General features: G+C 48.9%; 1 protein-coding gene across 7 annotated transcripts in view; it reads left to right on the top strand.

Annotated features, from left to right (window-relative positions):
- SEPTIN2 (septin 2) overlaps positions 1 to 16,340 on the top strand; it is a 125,786-nt gene that overhangs the window by 92,084 nt on the left and 17,362 nt on the right. For all 7 annotated transcript variants that reach the window (XM_063915822.1, XM_063915818.1, XM_063915821.1 and 4 more), the window contains exons 8-9: positions 13,251 to 13,352; positions 14,575 to 14,720. In XM_063915822.1, the coding sequence (XP_063771892.1) occupies positions 13,251 to 13,352; positions 14,575 to 14,720 (248 nt within the window). The remainder of the gene's footprint in view (positions 1 to 13,250; positions 13,353 to 14,574; positions 14,721 to 16,340) is intronic.

The raw sequence follows: 16,340 nt of genomic DNA on the forward strand, positions 1-16,340 counted from the left end.
AATGAGGGCCCATGTGCACTGCAGGGGGGGGAGGGGCGGCAGATATAACATGTGCAGAGAGAGTTAGATTTGGGTGTGGTGTGTTCAAATTGAAATCTAAATTGCAGTGTAAAAATAAAGCAGACAGTATTTACCCTGCACAGAAACAATATAAGCCACCCAAATCTAAATATTATTTCTGGTGCGTCTGTCGTGACAGTTTAACAATGTAGAATAGTTTTTCTCCTCTATTTTGCATCGGGACCTCTAGTGGTGTTCTACTAGTGCTGCATTTAAAAAAAAAAAATCATCAAATGCATTTAATTGACACAAACACTAAAAGACCAATACATATAAAGCAGAGGATGGCTAGTGTTTATAGCTCATCAATGGATCTTAAAGTTCTCAGGACTTGAGATGTTTGACAGTGTAATCACAGTTGCTGTGTAGCCAAGTGCAAAACATTGTGCTTTGTTTCCAATAGACTTGAGCCATCCTGCAAGTCTGCCACTAAGGATCTTTTTACACTAAATAGACACATATTGCAGCATACATGTCCCACAAAGACAGCAATCGCATGGTGTGAGTATTTCAGACAATGACTGCAGTTCAGTTGTATCTATTAGGTCCATTGTCTGACCACACATTATTATCAATTATTTATATAGCGGCAAAATATTGCATAGTGCTTTATAGATGTTCCAGTTAGGCATCACATGTGCCCAGATCTGCTTGTTTATGCGGAAAGTAAATAAAATAAAAATCTGTCTCCCTGACATCAAATATGACACTGGCGAAGGCGTGGCCACGGCAGCTAAGGAGTAGGGTGCGGATCTTGGGAGCTCCCCGACTACAGCAATCCTTTAACCCATCCTGACCCCTCTGGTGTCCCTACCCAGGCTGAATATCTCCGTCACACTGCTGGGCACCGGCGGGCATCCTTTTCTGCAGTCTCCGGGACTCGTGGGACGGCGTCGGCTAACTTCCGGCCCTGCGGCCTGTGCCTCCTCCGGATCCCCGGCCTCAATTTCGGCACCCTCGGCCGCGGGACGCCCGGAGCTCGGGCGGCGGGCAGCCGCTGCTGACAAGCACCCCGGGACGACTGGGAGGTGGAAGCTGCCTCTCCTCTCCCTGACAGGCTGCGGCCCGGAGCCCCGATACCCGGAGAAGAAGAAGAAGCAGGTACTCCTAGGGAAGGGGAAGGGACACTGCGGCCATTTTGGGAGAAGTTATACAAACGGCCCCACTGCTCTGGGCTGACATCCACGCTTGGAAAGGCTGCATTTACCTGATGTGCCCTGTGAACTGTCTCTGCACACTGGGTCCTTACTGCATGTTGCCCTCTCCTATTCTTACTCTCCTAATAACTATGCTAAAATCCACCTGAGATTGGAGACAAAGTCAGCTATTTCCACTGCACAGCCCTTTCATTCTACCACACAGGAGTTGCATATAGATTGGAACTGACTACACTGCTGTGCTGCACTAATATCCTACAGCGTACTGCATACCACTATCCTACTTTTGCCTCCCGGCATTTACTGCAGGATATTTCCGTCCGTACTGTTACTTTTACACGACCCTGTGCTTCCTATCCATAGATACTCTGACCTACAGACCGGGCACGGTTGGTGCCCGCCACTGATTATACGCAACCTTGCTGCAGCCGCCTTCTAATTACAATCCTATACTGTAACCCTACTGTGGGGTGAGTGTGACTGCTCCTGTCTAATATGGTTAAGGGCGGCCAGAGTGCGGCCGCGGCCAAACTAGAAAGATTTACCAGACAACCCAACCTCAGGGTAACACCGGCTCCTTCTCATGGAGCCTCTCCAACACACTCGACCTCCCCTCCCGAGTCTGCTGTCAATTCCCCGGAGGCGCCGTCTATTCAGCAGGTGCTGGAGGCTATAGCTGGCAGTGAACAGCGTCTCTCCGATAAGATGGAGAAGGTGCAGTGCGATCTCTCCTTGCTCCGCCAAGATGTTCAACGTATCCGAGAGAGAGTGGGTGAGGCGGAGACTCGGGTCTCCAATCTGGAAGATTTGTGTGGCCCCCTTAAGCAGTCCGTATCCACGGTGACCCAGCAGGTTTCCTCCCTTCAGACCAAGCTCTTAGACATGGAGGGACGGCTGCGCAGAAATAATGTAAGATTTGTAGGCCTGCCTGAAAGAGAAGAGGGTTCGCAGCCAGAGGACTTCCTCGAATCCTGGCTTAAAGAGATGTATGGCGCTGAGTCCTTTACGGCCCATTTCACGGTGGAGCGAGCACATAGGATACCATCTCGGCCGCTACCTCCTGGTGCCCCTCCTCGCACCTTCATCGCTAAATTCCTGCACTATAAGGACCGTGACTCGGTTCTCCGCTTAGGCCGCACAAAGGGCCCGTTGGTCCGCAATGGAGTCAAGGTATCGGCCTTCCCGGACTTTGCCGCAGACGTCCAGAAGGACCGAGCCCAGTTTATGCCCATTAAACGGCGTCTGTGAGACCTCAACATTTCGTACGCCATGCTGTTTCCTTCAAGGCTCCGGGTTGTGGCGGGTGGGGAGACCAAGTTTTTTAATTCCCCTAGAGAGGCGGCCCAATGGTTGGACAGATTTGCGCCGGGTGCTCGGCAACTGGCTCCGGACTGATCTCCTGCGTTGAAGAGCCTGGGGCCTGGTCTACCGGAGGCAACGATCACAGTTCGGGGAGCCCCCCTCCTTTGCATTGGTGGCTCAAGACTGTTACGTCCAAGTGGTGTTGGTTAGAGAGGGTTAGAGGTTCAGTTGAGAATCTAGGCCTTCCTAGCGCTTGGTAGTTTGGGTTGATTGTTCGGGATATAAGTATGCCGGAGTTTGGGGTGGTGTACGGGGAGGGAATGGTTAGCTGGGAAGCTGCTAGTTGCGCCTCCTTTTGCTGTTTTCGGTTTTCTTTCTTTAGTTTGTTATTTTTCTTATTTAAGTATTTTCTGAGGCAAGGATGTTTCATATTTCAGATGCAATGGCTTACAACGCGGGGCTCATATACGTCATGTGTTGCTGGTGTTAATAATGCTGATTCTCAAGATGTATTTTGGGAGAGGTCCATCCGGGTGGTACATAGAGCTTACATGGAGTCATGATTAATCTAAAATTTCTGGCATGGAATGTCCGAGGTCTAAATAACAAAATCAAACGATCTTTGATTCTGAATATGATTAAGAAATATGACCCGGATATTGCATGCCTCAGTGAGACCCACTTGGAGGGACATAGGTTACTGTCCTTACGACGGGCCTGGGTGGGTTGGGCTTACCATGCCTCTCACTCCTCCTTTTCTAGGGGTGTCTCCGTTCTGATTAAAAAGTCAGTGCAATTTGAGTTATCGATTAAAACTGACCCATATGGAAGATTTGTATTTATGGAGTGTAAGCTGAGCTCCCAGCCCTACTACATTTTAGCGGTGTATGTCCCCCCTCCTTTCTCATATGCTGTACTGCAGCAAGCTGCTTCTTTCATAGCTCCTTCCCCTACCACCCCAGTGATTTGCTTGGGCGATTTTAATAACGTCCTAGATTTGTCTTTGGACCGATGGCACTCCCCACAGGCTGCACTGGCGGGTGGTGGTCCTACCAAGTTTGCTGATTTTTTTAATAGTTTGCAGTGGGTAGATGTGTGGAGGCTTTGTCACCCTGCGGTCCGTCAGTTCTCCTGTTTTTCCAGCACTCATGGCTCCTTCTCCAGGATTGACCTGATGTTAGTGTCCCCCGCCCTCGTCCCTGGGATTATTGACGTCCACTACGAGGCTCGAGGGATCTCTGACCACTCCCCTCTGTTGATGACTCTTGCTGTGGAAAGTCAGAGGGGGCACTCTTATTGGAAACTGCACCCCTCTTGGCTGACCCAGCTGGGGGACTGCGGTGATCTGGAGACTCAGTGGGAGGGTTACTTTAGCGACAATGTAGGGTCTGCCCCGGGTACAGTAGTTTGGGATTCATTCAAGGCGTTCTTGAGAGGTTCATATATTGGACGTATAGCGGCTCATAAAATGTCCTCTAGGGAGAGAGAACAGGCCCTTGAAAGGGACGCTAGGGACCTAGAGTCCCAATATTTGTCCGACGGCGCCCCCGCGACAAAGACACGCTGGCTAGTGGCTCAGTCGGCTTGGTTGGCCCACCTGTCTGATAAAAACTCTCGATCCCTCCTTTTTAAGGCTACTAATATTTATATGCAGGCTGATCTGGCCCGTCTTATACATTACGATCGTCCTGGGACTACGATCACCCAAATGTCCGGTGCGGATGGCTCTTTTGTTGACACCACACCGGACATTGCGCTGTTGTTCCGATCTTATTTCTCTGCGGTTTATAACTCACAATTGACATGCTCTACTTCAGATCTTTCATATTACTTGGGGGGTGTTCCGCTGCCCGCACTCTCCTCTGAAGCCTGTGAGCTGCTGGAGGCGCCTTTGACGCTCAAAGAGGTGACTGCGGCCATTGGTATGTCCCCTAATGGCAAGGCTCCGGGTTGTGACGGAATTCCCTCCGAGGTATACAAAAATCATGTTGATTTTTTTGGGCCCAGGCTTCATGCCCTATACTTACATATATTTGCCAGTAACGAACTCCCCCCCCTCCATGTCAGAGGCAGTTATAATAGTGATCCCAAAACCCGGTAAGGACCCTAGGTCTCCAGACTCCTATAGGCCGATATCCCTGATTCCCACCGATGCTAAGATCCTGGCAAAGATATTGGCAGTACGGCTTAACACAGTGATCACCTCCCTCATTCACCCGGACCAGACTGGCTTCATGCCAGGAAAGTCCACGTCTATCAATCTACGTAGACTGTATACCATTTTACAACTCCCACACGACTCCCCTTCTGTCTCGGCTGTGGTCTCGTTAGACGCGGCCAAGGCCTTTGACAGCATTGAATGGGCTTATTTATGGGAGGTGATGGCTTGTATGGGCTTTGGACCCAATTTTATAAGATGGATTAAATTACTGTATCAACATCCGAGTGCCAGGATCTTGGTGAACGGCTATGTATCCCCCTCTTTTCAGTTGACCCGTGGTACTAGACAGGGCTGCCCCCTGTCCCCCACGCTGTTTGCCTTGGCCATCGAGCCCCTGGCCTGCTTGATAAGATCACACCCAGATATTGTGGGAATTTGTACAGGTTCACGTGAGGATAGAATAGCTCTTTATGCCGATGACATGTTGTTGTTTTTGCAGGATTACACCAAGTCAATGCCCATTCTGCTGCGTGTGATAGAGAACTTTGGAGATCATTCGGGTCTTAGAATTAACTGGCCTAAATCATACATTATGCCAGTCATAGGCCCCCCTCCTACTGTTTCCAAAATCCCCCTGCCATTATGTTGGACGGTACAATTTAAGTACCTCGGAATCCAAATAACTAACGACCCCTCAGATTTTGTCCCTCTGAATCTGGACCCGACCATGCAGTGGGTCATGGGCAAATCCAAGACTTGGTGTAAGCTTCCACTGATGGTGTCTGGCAGGGTTAATCTCATTAAAATGATTATACTGCCCAAACTCTTATACATTATTCTCCAGTCCCCGGTATATATTTATCCAATATTCTTTAGGAAATTGAATAGCGTTCTGTCCTCACTGATATGGGCTAATAAACGACCTAGGATACAACTAAATACCCTTACCAGACAGCATTCTGACGGCGGCCTGGCTCTGCCTAACTTTCAGATGTATTACTTCGCTGCTCAGCTGACTCATATCACTGTATGGGCACAAAACTCTGGGGCTGACTCTTTGCATTGTGAGTTTATTCGTTGTTACTTTCCCCACCTCTCTCCTATGCAAGTGCTACTGAGTGGAAGCATTGCTAGGTTTCTTCCCCCTATCATTTTCCAGGCCTTAAAGATATGGCGGGCCCTGAGAGACCTCTTGAGGTACGATGGCCTGGACCCAGATACCCCCTTATGGTACTCTGACTGGCTCCCTGAATTGCATACACTTGAGGGGCGGGAGGTATGGGCCCCTAGATCGGTGATTTCTATCTCTCAACTCTACCTAGATAATGTACTTAAATCCTTTCAACAACTGAGAGATGAGTTTGACCTACCCAATTCTTACTACTTCAGATATCTCCAGCTTCGTCACGCCCTCCAGTCCCAATTTGCTGAATCCCCCCCACGAATCCTCCCATTCCCCATCAAGACCTTTGTGGCTACTTTGGGTCGGGCTAAGATGGTCTCCCTTGCGTATGGATATCTTCTTACCAAGCTCCATACGGACCCTTTGACACGTCTCCGTGGAAAATGGGAGGAGGATTTGGGTCTGATAACTGAGGACTGGGTCCTTGCTCTGGAATACCCTGCCAGGGTTACCAAATCACTCAGATATCAACAGATTCAATTCTTCATTTTACACAGAACATATATGACTCCAGCTAGGCTGGCTACTTTTGGGACGGGCGGATCTGGCCTTTGTCCTAAGTGCGGGGGGGCGGTGGGAACATTCTGGCATCTAGTGTGGGATTGTCCGAGGTTGAGGGTGTTCTGGTTGGGGGTCAGGTCAATTCTGGAGAGTACGGGAGTGACTGGCGGACTGCTTACCCCACAATTCTGTATTTTGGGGATGGGATGCTCTACTTCTGTGTCTGTTTCAATGGGTCTCTATGCTCTCAGTGTATGTGCCTTGGCTAAGGTTTGCATTGCAAGGATGTGGATGGCCCCTAAAGGCCCGTTAATATCTGCACTTAAGACCTTAATTAACGACACAATAATTAAGGAAAGATACGTCTATATGAAACAAAACGCATCAGCCAAGTTTGAAAAGGTTTGGTCTCCATGGATGGACTCCCCCCATTCTCACCTGGTTCCCCAAATATAGTGGGCACTGAAGTGCTAACATATCAAAAACTTACTGTTACTGATGTATACTGAGATGTTTGGCGGTTGGGCCCTGCGTGTTCGCGTGTTCGCCTACTTATATGTATGACTAATGTGGTCCTGAATCGGATGACTCCTTCTCACTCTGCTTCTGTGTTTTTTTTTTTTTCTTTTTTGTTTTTTTTCTTGCTGTTTGGTTTACGGGTGTAAATATAAAAGTTAATGGAGACTAATATAGTTGGCTACGGATTTTGCAGACCCTAATGGTCCGAACAATAGGAAATCCTTGTATATTACCTCTTGAAATTGACCTGATATTTCATTGCTGTAAGCTTCGCTCAAAATGTGGCTCTGATTCAAGACAATTTGATGTATTGTTTGTGATATGATGTGATGCTCTGCAATGTCTGTACCTTTATTCTCCAGACTACTGAATAAAAATTACTTTATTAAAAAAATATGACACTGGCATCTCTAGGCGTAATAAAGCCTTTCTTTTATGCAGAGCTTGAAGGAAGTGTAAATACACCTGTTTATATGTATGTTTGGTACCTGGTATAAGCTGGTAATGATGACTAGTAGGTAACCCACAGTACTGATAGGAGGACGAGCAGGCGCATTGCCAGATACTTACAAGGCATGCATGCTGAGGAATAGATGCATATTTATCTCATGCACACAGTGAGGGAGCACATATACCCAGTTTCCGTCCAACTCTGCATTATGCCCATATACTTTTCTCTGACTTCCTAGTGGATGCTGGGAACTCCGAAAGGACCATGGGGAATAGCGGCTCCGCAGGAGACTGGGCACAAAAGTAAAAGCTTTAGGACTAGCTGGTGTGCACTGGCTCCTCCCCCTATGACCCTCCTCCAAGCCTCAGTTAGATTTTTGTGCCCGAACGAGAAGGGTGCAATCTAGGTGGCTCTCCTGAGCTGCTTAGAGTAAAAGTTTAAATTAGGTTTTTTATTTTCAGTGAGTCCTGCTGGCAACAGGCTCACTGCATCGAGGGACTAAGGGGAGAAGAAGCGAACTCACCTGCGTGCAGAGTGGATTGGGCTTCTTAGGCTACTGGACATTAGCTCCAGAGGGACGATCACAGGCCCAGCCATGGATGGGTCCCAGAGCCGCGCCGCCGTCCCCCTTACAGAGCCAGAAGAGCAGAAGAGGTCCGGAAAATCGGCGGCAGAAGACGTCCTGTCTTCAATAAGGTAGCGCACAGCACCGCAGCTGTGCGCCATTGCTCTCAGCACACTTCACACTCCGGTCACTGAGGGTGCAGGGCGCTGGGGGGGGGCGCCCTGAGACGCAATAAAAATACCTTAGATGGCAAAAAAAATACATCACATATAGCTCCTGGGCTATATGGATGCATTTAACCCCTGCCAGAATACATAGAAAAACGGGAGATAAGGCCGCCGATAAGGGGGCGGAGCCTATCTCCTCAGCACACTGGCGCCATTTTCCCTCACAGCTCCGTTGGAGGGAAGCTCCCTGGCTCTCCCCTGCAGTCACTACACTACAGAAAGGGTTAAAAAAGAGAGGGGGGCACTAATTGCGCGCAGTATTAAAGATACAGCAGCTATAAGGGGAAAAACACTTATATAAGGTTATCCCTGTATATATATATAGCGCTCTGGTGTGTGCTGGCAAACTCTCCCTCTGTCTCCCCAAAGGGCTAGTGTGGTCCTGTCCTCTATCAGAGCATTCCCTGTGTGTGTGCTGTATGTCGGTACGTTTGTGTCGACATGTATGAGGAGAAAAATGATGTGGAGACGGAGCAGATTGCCTGTAATAGTGATGTCACCCCCTAGGGGGTCGACACCTGAGTGGATGAACTGTTGGAAGGAATTACGTGACAGTGTCGGCTCTGTATAAAAGACAGTGGTTGACATGAGACAGCCGGCTACTCAGCTTGTGCCTGTCCAGACGTCTCATAGGCCGTCAGGGGCTCTAAAGCGCCCGTTACCTCAGATGGCAGATATAGACGCCGACACGGATACTGACTCCAGTGTCGACGGTGAAGAGACAAATGTGACTTCCAGTAGGGCCACACGTTACATGATTGAGGCAATGAAAAATGTTTTACACATTTCTGATAATACGAGTACCACCAAAAAGGGGTATTATGTTCGGTGAGGAAAAACTACCTGTAGTTTTCCTGAATCTGAGAAATTTAAATGAGGTGTGTGATGATGCGTGGGTTTCCCCCGATAACAACTGATAATTTCTAAAATGTTATTGGCATTATATCCTTTCCCGACAGAGGTTAGGGTGCGTTGGGAAACACCCCCTAGGGTGGATAAAGCGCTCACACGCTTGTAAGGGCTCTACCCTCTCCTGAGATGGCCGCCCTTAAGGATCCTGCTGATAGAAAGCAGGAGGGTATCCTAAAATATATTTACACACATACTGGTGTTATACTGCGACCAGCAATCGCCTCAGCCTGGATGTGCAGTGCTGGGTTGGCGTGGTCGGATTCCCTGACTGAAAATATTGATACCCTAGATAGGGACAGTATATTTTTGCCTATAGAGCATTTAAAAGATGCATTTCTATATATGCGTGATGCACAGCGGAATATTTGCCGACTGGCATCAAGTCTAAGTGCGTTGTCCATTTCTACCAGTAGAGGGTTATGGACACGACAGTGGTCAGGTGATGCGGATTTCAAACGGCATTTGGAAGTATTGCCTTATTAAGGGGAGGAGTTATTTGGGGTCGGTCTTTCAGACCTGGTGGCCACGGCAACAGCTGGGAAATCCACGTTTGTACCCCAGGTCGCCTCTCAACATGAGAAGACGCCGTATTATCAGGCGCAGTCTTTTCGTGGACAAGCGGGCAAAAGGTTCCTCATTTCTGCCCCGTGACAGAGGGAGAGGAAAAAGGCTGCAGAAATCAGCCAGTTCCCAGGAACAGAAACCCTCTCCCGCCTCTGCCAAGCCCTCAGTATGACGCTGGGGCTTTACAAGCAGAATCAGGCACGGTGGGGGGCCCGTCTCAATGAATTTCAGCGCGCAGTGGGCTCACTCGCAAGTAGACCCCTGGTTCCTTCAGGTGATATCTCAGGGGTACAAATTGGAATTCGAGACGTCTCCCCCTCGCCGTTTCCTAAAGTCGGCTTTACCGATGTCTCCTTCTGACAGGGAGACAGTTTTGGAAGCCATTCACAAGCTGTATTCCCAGCAGGTGATAATCAAGGTACCCCTCCTGCAACAGGGAACGGGGTATTATTCCACACTGTTGTGGTACCGAAGCCGGACGGCTCGGTGAGACCGATTCTAAATCTAAAATCTTTGAACACTTACATACAGAGGTTCAAATTCAAGATTGAGTCACTCAGAGCAGGGATTGCGAACCTGGAAGAAGGGGACTACATGATGTCTCGGGACATCAAGGATGCTTACCTTCATGTCCAAATTTACCCTTCTCACCAAGGGTACCTCAGGTTTATGGTACAGAACTGTCACTATCAGTTCAGACGCTGCCGTATGGATGGTCCACGGCACCCCGGGTCTTTACCAAGGTAATGGCCGAAATGATGATATTCCTTCGAAGGAAGGGAATTTTAGTTATCCCTTACTTGGACGATTTCCTGATAAGGGTAAGATCCAGGGAACAGTTGGAGGTCGGTGTAGCACTATCTCAGGTAGTGTTGCGGCAGCACGATTGGATTCTCAATATTCCAAAATCGCAGCTGGTTCCGAAGACTCGTCTTCTGTTCCTAGGGATGATCCTGGACACAGTCCAGAAAAAGGTGTTTCTCCCGGAGGAGAAAGCCAGGGAGTTATCCGAGCTAGTCAGGAACCTCCTAAAACCGAGCCAAGTCTCAGTGCATCAATGCACAAGGGTTCTGGGTAAAATGGTGGCTTCCTGCGAAGCAATCCCATTCGGCAGATTCCACGCAAGAACTTTCCAGTGGGACCTGCTGGACAAATGGTCCGGGTCGCATCTTCAGATGCATCAGCGGATAACCCTGTCACCAAGAACAAGGGTGTCCCTCCTGTGGTGGTTGCAGAGTGCTCATCTTCTAGAGGGCCGCAGATTCGGCATTCAGGACTGGGTCCTGGTGACCACGGATGCCAGCCTGCGAGGCTGGGGAGCAGTCACACAGGGAAGGAATTTCCAGGGCTTATGGTCAAGCCTGGAGACATCACTTCACATAAATATCCTGAAGCTAAGGGCCATTTACAATACTCTAAGCTTAGCAAGACCTCTGCTTCAAGGTCAACCGGTGTTGATCCAGTCGGACAACATCACGGCAGTCACCCACGTAAACAGACAGGGTGGCACAAGAAGCAGGAGGGCAATGGCAGAAGCTGCAAAGATTCTTCGCTGGGCGGAAAATCATGTGATAGCACTGTCAACAATTCCGGGAGTGGACAACTGGGAAGCAGACTTCCTCAGCAGACACGACCTCCACCCGGGAGAGTGGGGACTTCACCCAGAAGTCTTCCACATGATTATAAACCGTTGGGTAAAACTCGACAGGTATTGCGCCAGGTCAAGGGACCCTCAGGCAATAGCTGTAGACGCTCTGGTAACACCGTGGGTGTACCAGTCAGTGTATGTGTTCCCTCATCTGCCTCTCATACCCAAGGTACTGAGATTGATAAGATGGAGAGGAGTAAGCACTATATTCGTGGCTCCGGATTGGCCAAGAAGGACTTGGTAACCGGAACTTCAAAAGATGCTCACGGAGGATCCGTGGCCTCTACCTCTAAGAAGGGACCTGCTTCAGCAAGGACCCTGTCTGTTCCAAGACTTACCGCGACTGCGTTTGACGGCATGGCGGTTGAACGCCGGATCCTGAAGGAAAAAAGGCATTCCGGATGAGGTCATCCCTATCCTGATCAAAGCCAGGAAGGATGTAACCGCAAAACATTATCACCGCATTTGGCGAAAATATGTTGCGTGGTGCGAGGCCAGTAAGGCCCGACGGAGGAAATTCAACTGGGTCGATTCCTACGTTTCCTGCAAACAGGAGTGTCTATGGGCCTGAAATTGGGGTCCATTAAGGTTCAAATTTCGGCCCTGTCAATTTTCTTCCAAAAAGAACTAGCTTCAGTCCCTGAAGTTCAGGCGTTGTAAAAGGGGTACTGCATATACAGCCTCCTTTTGTGCCTCCAGTGGCACCTTGGGATCTCAATGTAGTTTTTGGGTTCCAAAAAGTCACATTGGTTTGAACCACTTAAATCTGTGGAGTTAAAATATCTCACATGGAAAGTGGTCATGCTGTTGGCCCTGGCCTGGGCCAGGCGCGTGTCAGAATCGGCGGCTTTATCCTGTAAAAGCCCTTATCTGATTTTCCATTCGGACAGGGCGGAATTGAGGACTCGTCCTCAGTTTCTCCCTAAGGTGGTTTCAGCGTTTCACCTGAACCAACCTATTGTGGTGCCTGCGGCTACTAGGGACTTGGAGGATTCCAAGTTGCTAGACGTTGTCAGGGCCCTGAAAATATATGTTTCCAGGACGGCTGGAGTCAGAAAATCTGACTCGCTGTTTATCCTGTATGCACCCAACAAGCTGGGTGCTCCTGCTTCTAAGCAGACTATTGCTCGTTGGATTTGTAGTACAATTCAGCTTGCACATTCTGTGGCAGGCCTGCCACAGCCAAAAATCTGTAAATGCCCACTCCACAAGGAAGATGGGCTCATCTTTGGCGGCTGCCCGAGGGGTCTCGGCTTTACAACTTTGCCGAGCAGCTACTTGGTCAGGACCAAATACGTTTGTAAAATTCTACAAAATTGATACCCTGGCTGAGGAGGACCTGGAGTTCTCTCATTTGGTGCTGCAGAGTCATCCGCACTCTCCCGCCCGTTTGGGAGCTTTGGTATAATCCCCATGGTCCTTTCGGAGTTCCCAGCATCCACTAGGACGTCAGAGAAAATAAGAATTTACTTACCGATAATTCTATTTCTCATAGTCCGTAGTGGATGCTGGGCGCCCATCCGAAGTGCGGATTGTCTGCAATACTTGTACATAGTTACAAAAATCGGGTTATTATTGTTGTGAGCCATCTTTTCAGAGGCTCCTCTGTTATCATGCTGTTAACTGGGTTCAGATCACAGGTTGTACGGTGTGATTGGTGTGGCTGGTATGAGTCTTACCCGGGATTCAAAATCCTTCCTTATTGTGTACGCTCGTCCGGGCACAGTATCCTAACTGAGGCTTGGAGGAGGGTCATAGGGGGAGGAGCCAGTGCACACCAGGTAGTCCTAAAGCTTTATTTTTGTGCCCAGTCTCCTGCGGAGCCGCTATTCCCCATGGTCCTTTCGGAGTTCCCAGCATCCACTACGGACTATGAGAAATAGAATTATCGGTAAGTAAATTCTTATTTTATACTAGTTTATGGTTTACTGTACTATGCATTCTTGAGACATGTTTGTATATTCTAGAAATAATATTGTAGCTGTTTTGGTTGCTGTCAGGTGCTGGATGAAATTGAAGAACATGGAATCAAAATTTATCAGCTCCCAGATGCTGAGTCAGATGAAGACGAGGACTTTAAGGAGCAGACTCGGCTTTTAAAGGTAGGTGTGTTTGTGTGTGTGTGTGTGTGTGTGTGTGTGTGTGTGTGTGTGTGTGTGTATGATATCCTGCCTGTCAGGAGACCGACACAGGAATACTGACAGCCAGAATACCGGCGGCGAGCGCAGCGTGTGCGCTCACCTTGCTTTGGGCCTGGTGCCAACCAATTCCTCCTTGGGTGGTGGCATGGAGCACCACCTGAGTGGGGATTTCAACCGCCAGTATTTCACCGGGTGCCAGGACCCCGGCGTCTGTCTCCTGACAGCCAGGATCCCGACAGCCAGCAAACTGAATGCCTCCCGTTCGTGTGTGTTGTCCTAGTTACGGTTATATTTATTGGTATTCTCTATTGCGCAGGTTCTCAAACTCGGTCCCCAGGACCCCACACAGTGCATGATAGATATATATATATATATCTATCTCTAACATGGGGCTGTACGTTGCTTGTACTGCTGGCCATACACACTTCATTGAGCGTTTGACCTGATATTGCAGCGTTTGTTGGCTAAAAACTACTGCACTGTCTGATAATCGGTATCCGTTCACATGGTCGACCATGTTATGGTCGACAGTCATTAGGTCGACCACTATTTGTCGACATTGACATGGTCGACATGGACACATGGTCGACACATGAAAATGGTCGACACATGAAAGGTCGACACGTGAAAAGGTCGCCATGAGTTTTTTAACTTTTTTTTCTTTTGGGGAACTTTTCCATACTTTACGATCCACATGGACTACGATTGGAACGGTAAAGTGTGCCGAGCGAAGCGGTAGTGGAGCGAAGGCACCATGCCCGAAGCATGGCGAGCGAAGCGGTGCACTAATTGGGGTTCCCAGTCACTTTACGCAAAAAACGACACCAAAAAATGTTAAAAAACCCATGTCGACCTTTTCATGTGTCGACAATGTGTCCATGTCGACCATGTCAATGTCGATTAATAGTGGTCGACCTAATGACTGTCGACCATAACATGGTCGACCATTCATACCGGAACCCTGATAATCATATGGTCAAAATAAATCTGATCACTTCAGATGTGTTGGTAAGTGCATTGTGAAGATGACTATGGTCAGCCTCTGCCTATTGCATTAGCAGTCCACAGGAAAGTGATTGTCATACAGCCAGATCTGGGCCAATTTCCATGCGCAGCAGAACTGTTCCATGTGTGACCAACACTAGATGCAATATGTGTTGTGACTTTGATTTATTCTTTATAGGCCAGTATCCCCTTCTCTGTTGTTGGATCTAATCAGCTAATTGAAGCCAAAGGTAAAAAGGTCCGAGGTCGTCTGTATCCATGGGGCGTGGTTGAAGTAGAAAACCCAGAACACAATGACTTCCTGAAACTGAGAACAATGCTTATGTAAGTCTACCTTTATACTTATGCTACATTCTTCACTCCCCTGTGGTGGTTCTAGTGAGGTAGAGTGTCTGATAAGTGTGATTCAGGTCAGTGGCCAGGGCTGTAACGGGCTATCTGAGCCTGCCATACCTGCACCATTATATGATTCTGGGTACACACTAGATGATATTGTGGACGATGTGCCCCATTCCAACACATCGTTCATGATATTGTCTAGTGTGTGTACACTATGTAGCTGACAATGCACGGCCCCAAACGTCGTCTGCGACATCCTCCTTCGGACTCTGTACGACGTGGGGGTTGAATGCAGCATGTCCTGTACTCCCAACCCCCACTTCGTCACAGCCAGCATCAGCACATGTGTCTGCACTTGCCGATGCCGGCCCCACAGTTGGATCCCGTCGCTGACTACATGTACCCAGCTTAAGGGGTCTATGTACTAAGCCTTGAAGAGAGATAACATACTAACCAATCATCTCCTAACTGTCGTTTTGTCCTGCAGGGTCCACAGGTTATCCACAGGATAACATTGTGGTATGAGGTAGCGACAGCGGATTGGCACCAAACGATCAAAGCTTTCAGCCTCCCAGAATGCAGCGGGCCCGTCCCTATATCCCCGCTTCCTGGCTCAGGCAAATCAGTTTTTTGTTTGGTGCAGAAGGAGCCAGACCATGGTCAATGGGCTGCTGTTTTTTTGCAGCCATAAGCTTTTTTTAATTTTATTTTTATAGTCTTACTAGTTTTTTTTTTTTTTTTTGAGCGACCTTTCTAAAAAGCGCCTTATACGTACCTTAGAAAGAGTCGCTCCAACAACTCCCCGCTGGGTCGCGATAACGCTTACCCACGTATACAGTGCTGTTTCAGCGGGCGTCTGTGTAGGATGTACTAGAAAGTCCAGCAGACGTTATCAGGCTGTGGCTGGAGCATGGGGAGAAGGTAAAGCATCGATTCCGTTTAGTAACGGAAACGCGAGACACAGCCGCACTGTTTTGGCATGTAGACTACCGAACAGTCGCTGACACGGCTGCCACCTAGGGTACACCAGCGCTAGGCCTCTGGGATCATAGGCTCCAGGGGGAGTAGAATGAGGCAGCAATCCCTAGGGTTGATGTCAGCAGTGGGGTGTAAGATGCTCCCTTAGTCGCCCCTTCCCCCAGTTCATGACCAGTTTCCTCTGAGTTTCCCGCCATGAACTGAGTTCCCACTTCTGTCTGAGATGCTGTGTATCTAAAAGGACACAGACGCAGCATAAGCAGCTGTATGACTGGTGCGTCGGTGTTCACTTGGGCGTCTGTGTTCACTGTAGGTTCACCGGGCGGTTGTGTACACTAATAGCGTCTAGATCCACTCAGTGTTCACTAACGTATTGATCGATCCTGGAAGCGTGGTGAAGTCTCCCTGTATCCCACTCTCCTGAGCCAGGTGATACAGCACTAAGTGGCTAATTCTGATCGCTGTTGTGCGTTTTCACACAGTGGGCGATCAGGTCTGAACTGCGCATGCGCCACAGTGTGCATGCAAGAGATGTGATCAGCATCTCAGCCCAGCAATCGTCTCTGCCTGATTGACAGGCAGAGGTGTTCGCTGGGTGGGAGGGGGCGGGTCTGGTTCTGTCACAAT

This window comes from Pseudophryne corroboree, chromosome 4 (assembly GCF_028390025.1).
Source record: "Pseudophryne corroboree isolate aPseCor3 chromosome 4, aPseCor3.hap2, whole genome shotgun sequence".
Classification (NCBI taxonomy): domain Eukaryota; kingdom Metazoa; phylum Chordata; class Amphibia; order Anura; family Myobatrachidae; genus Pseudophryne; species Pseudophryne corroboree.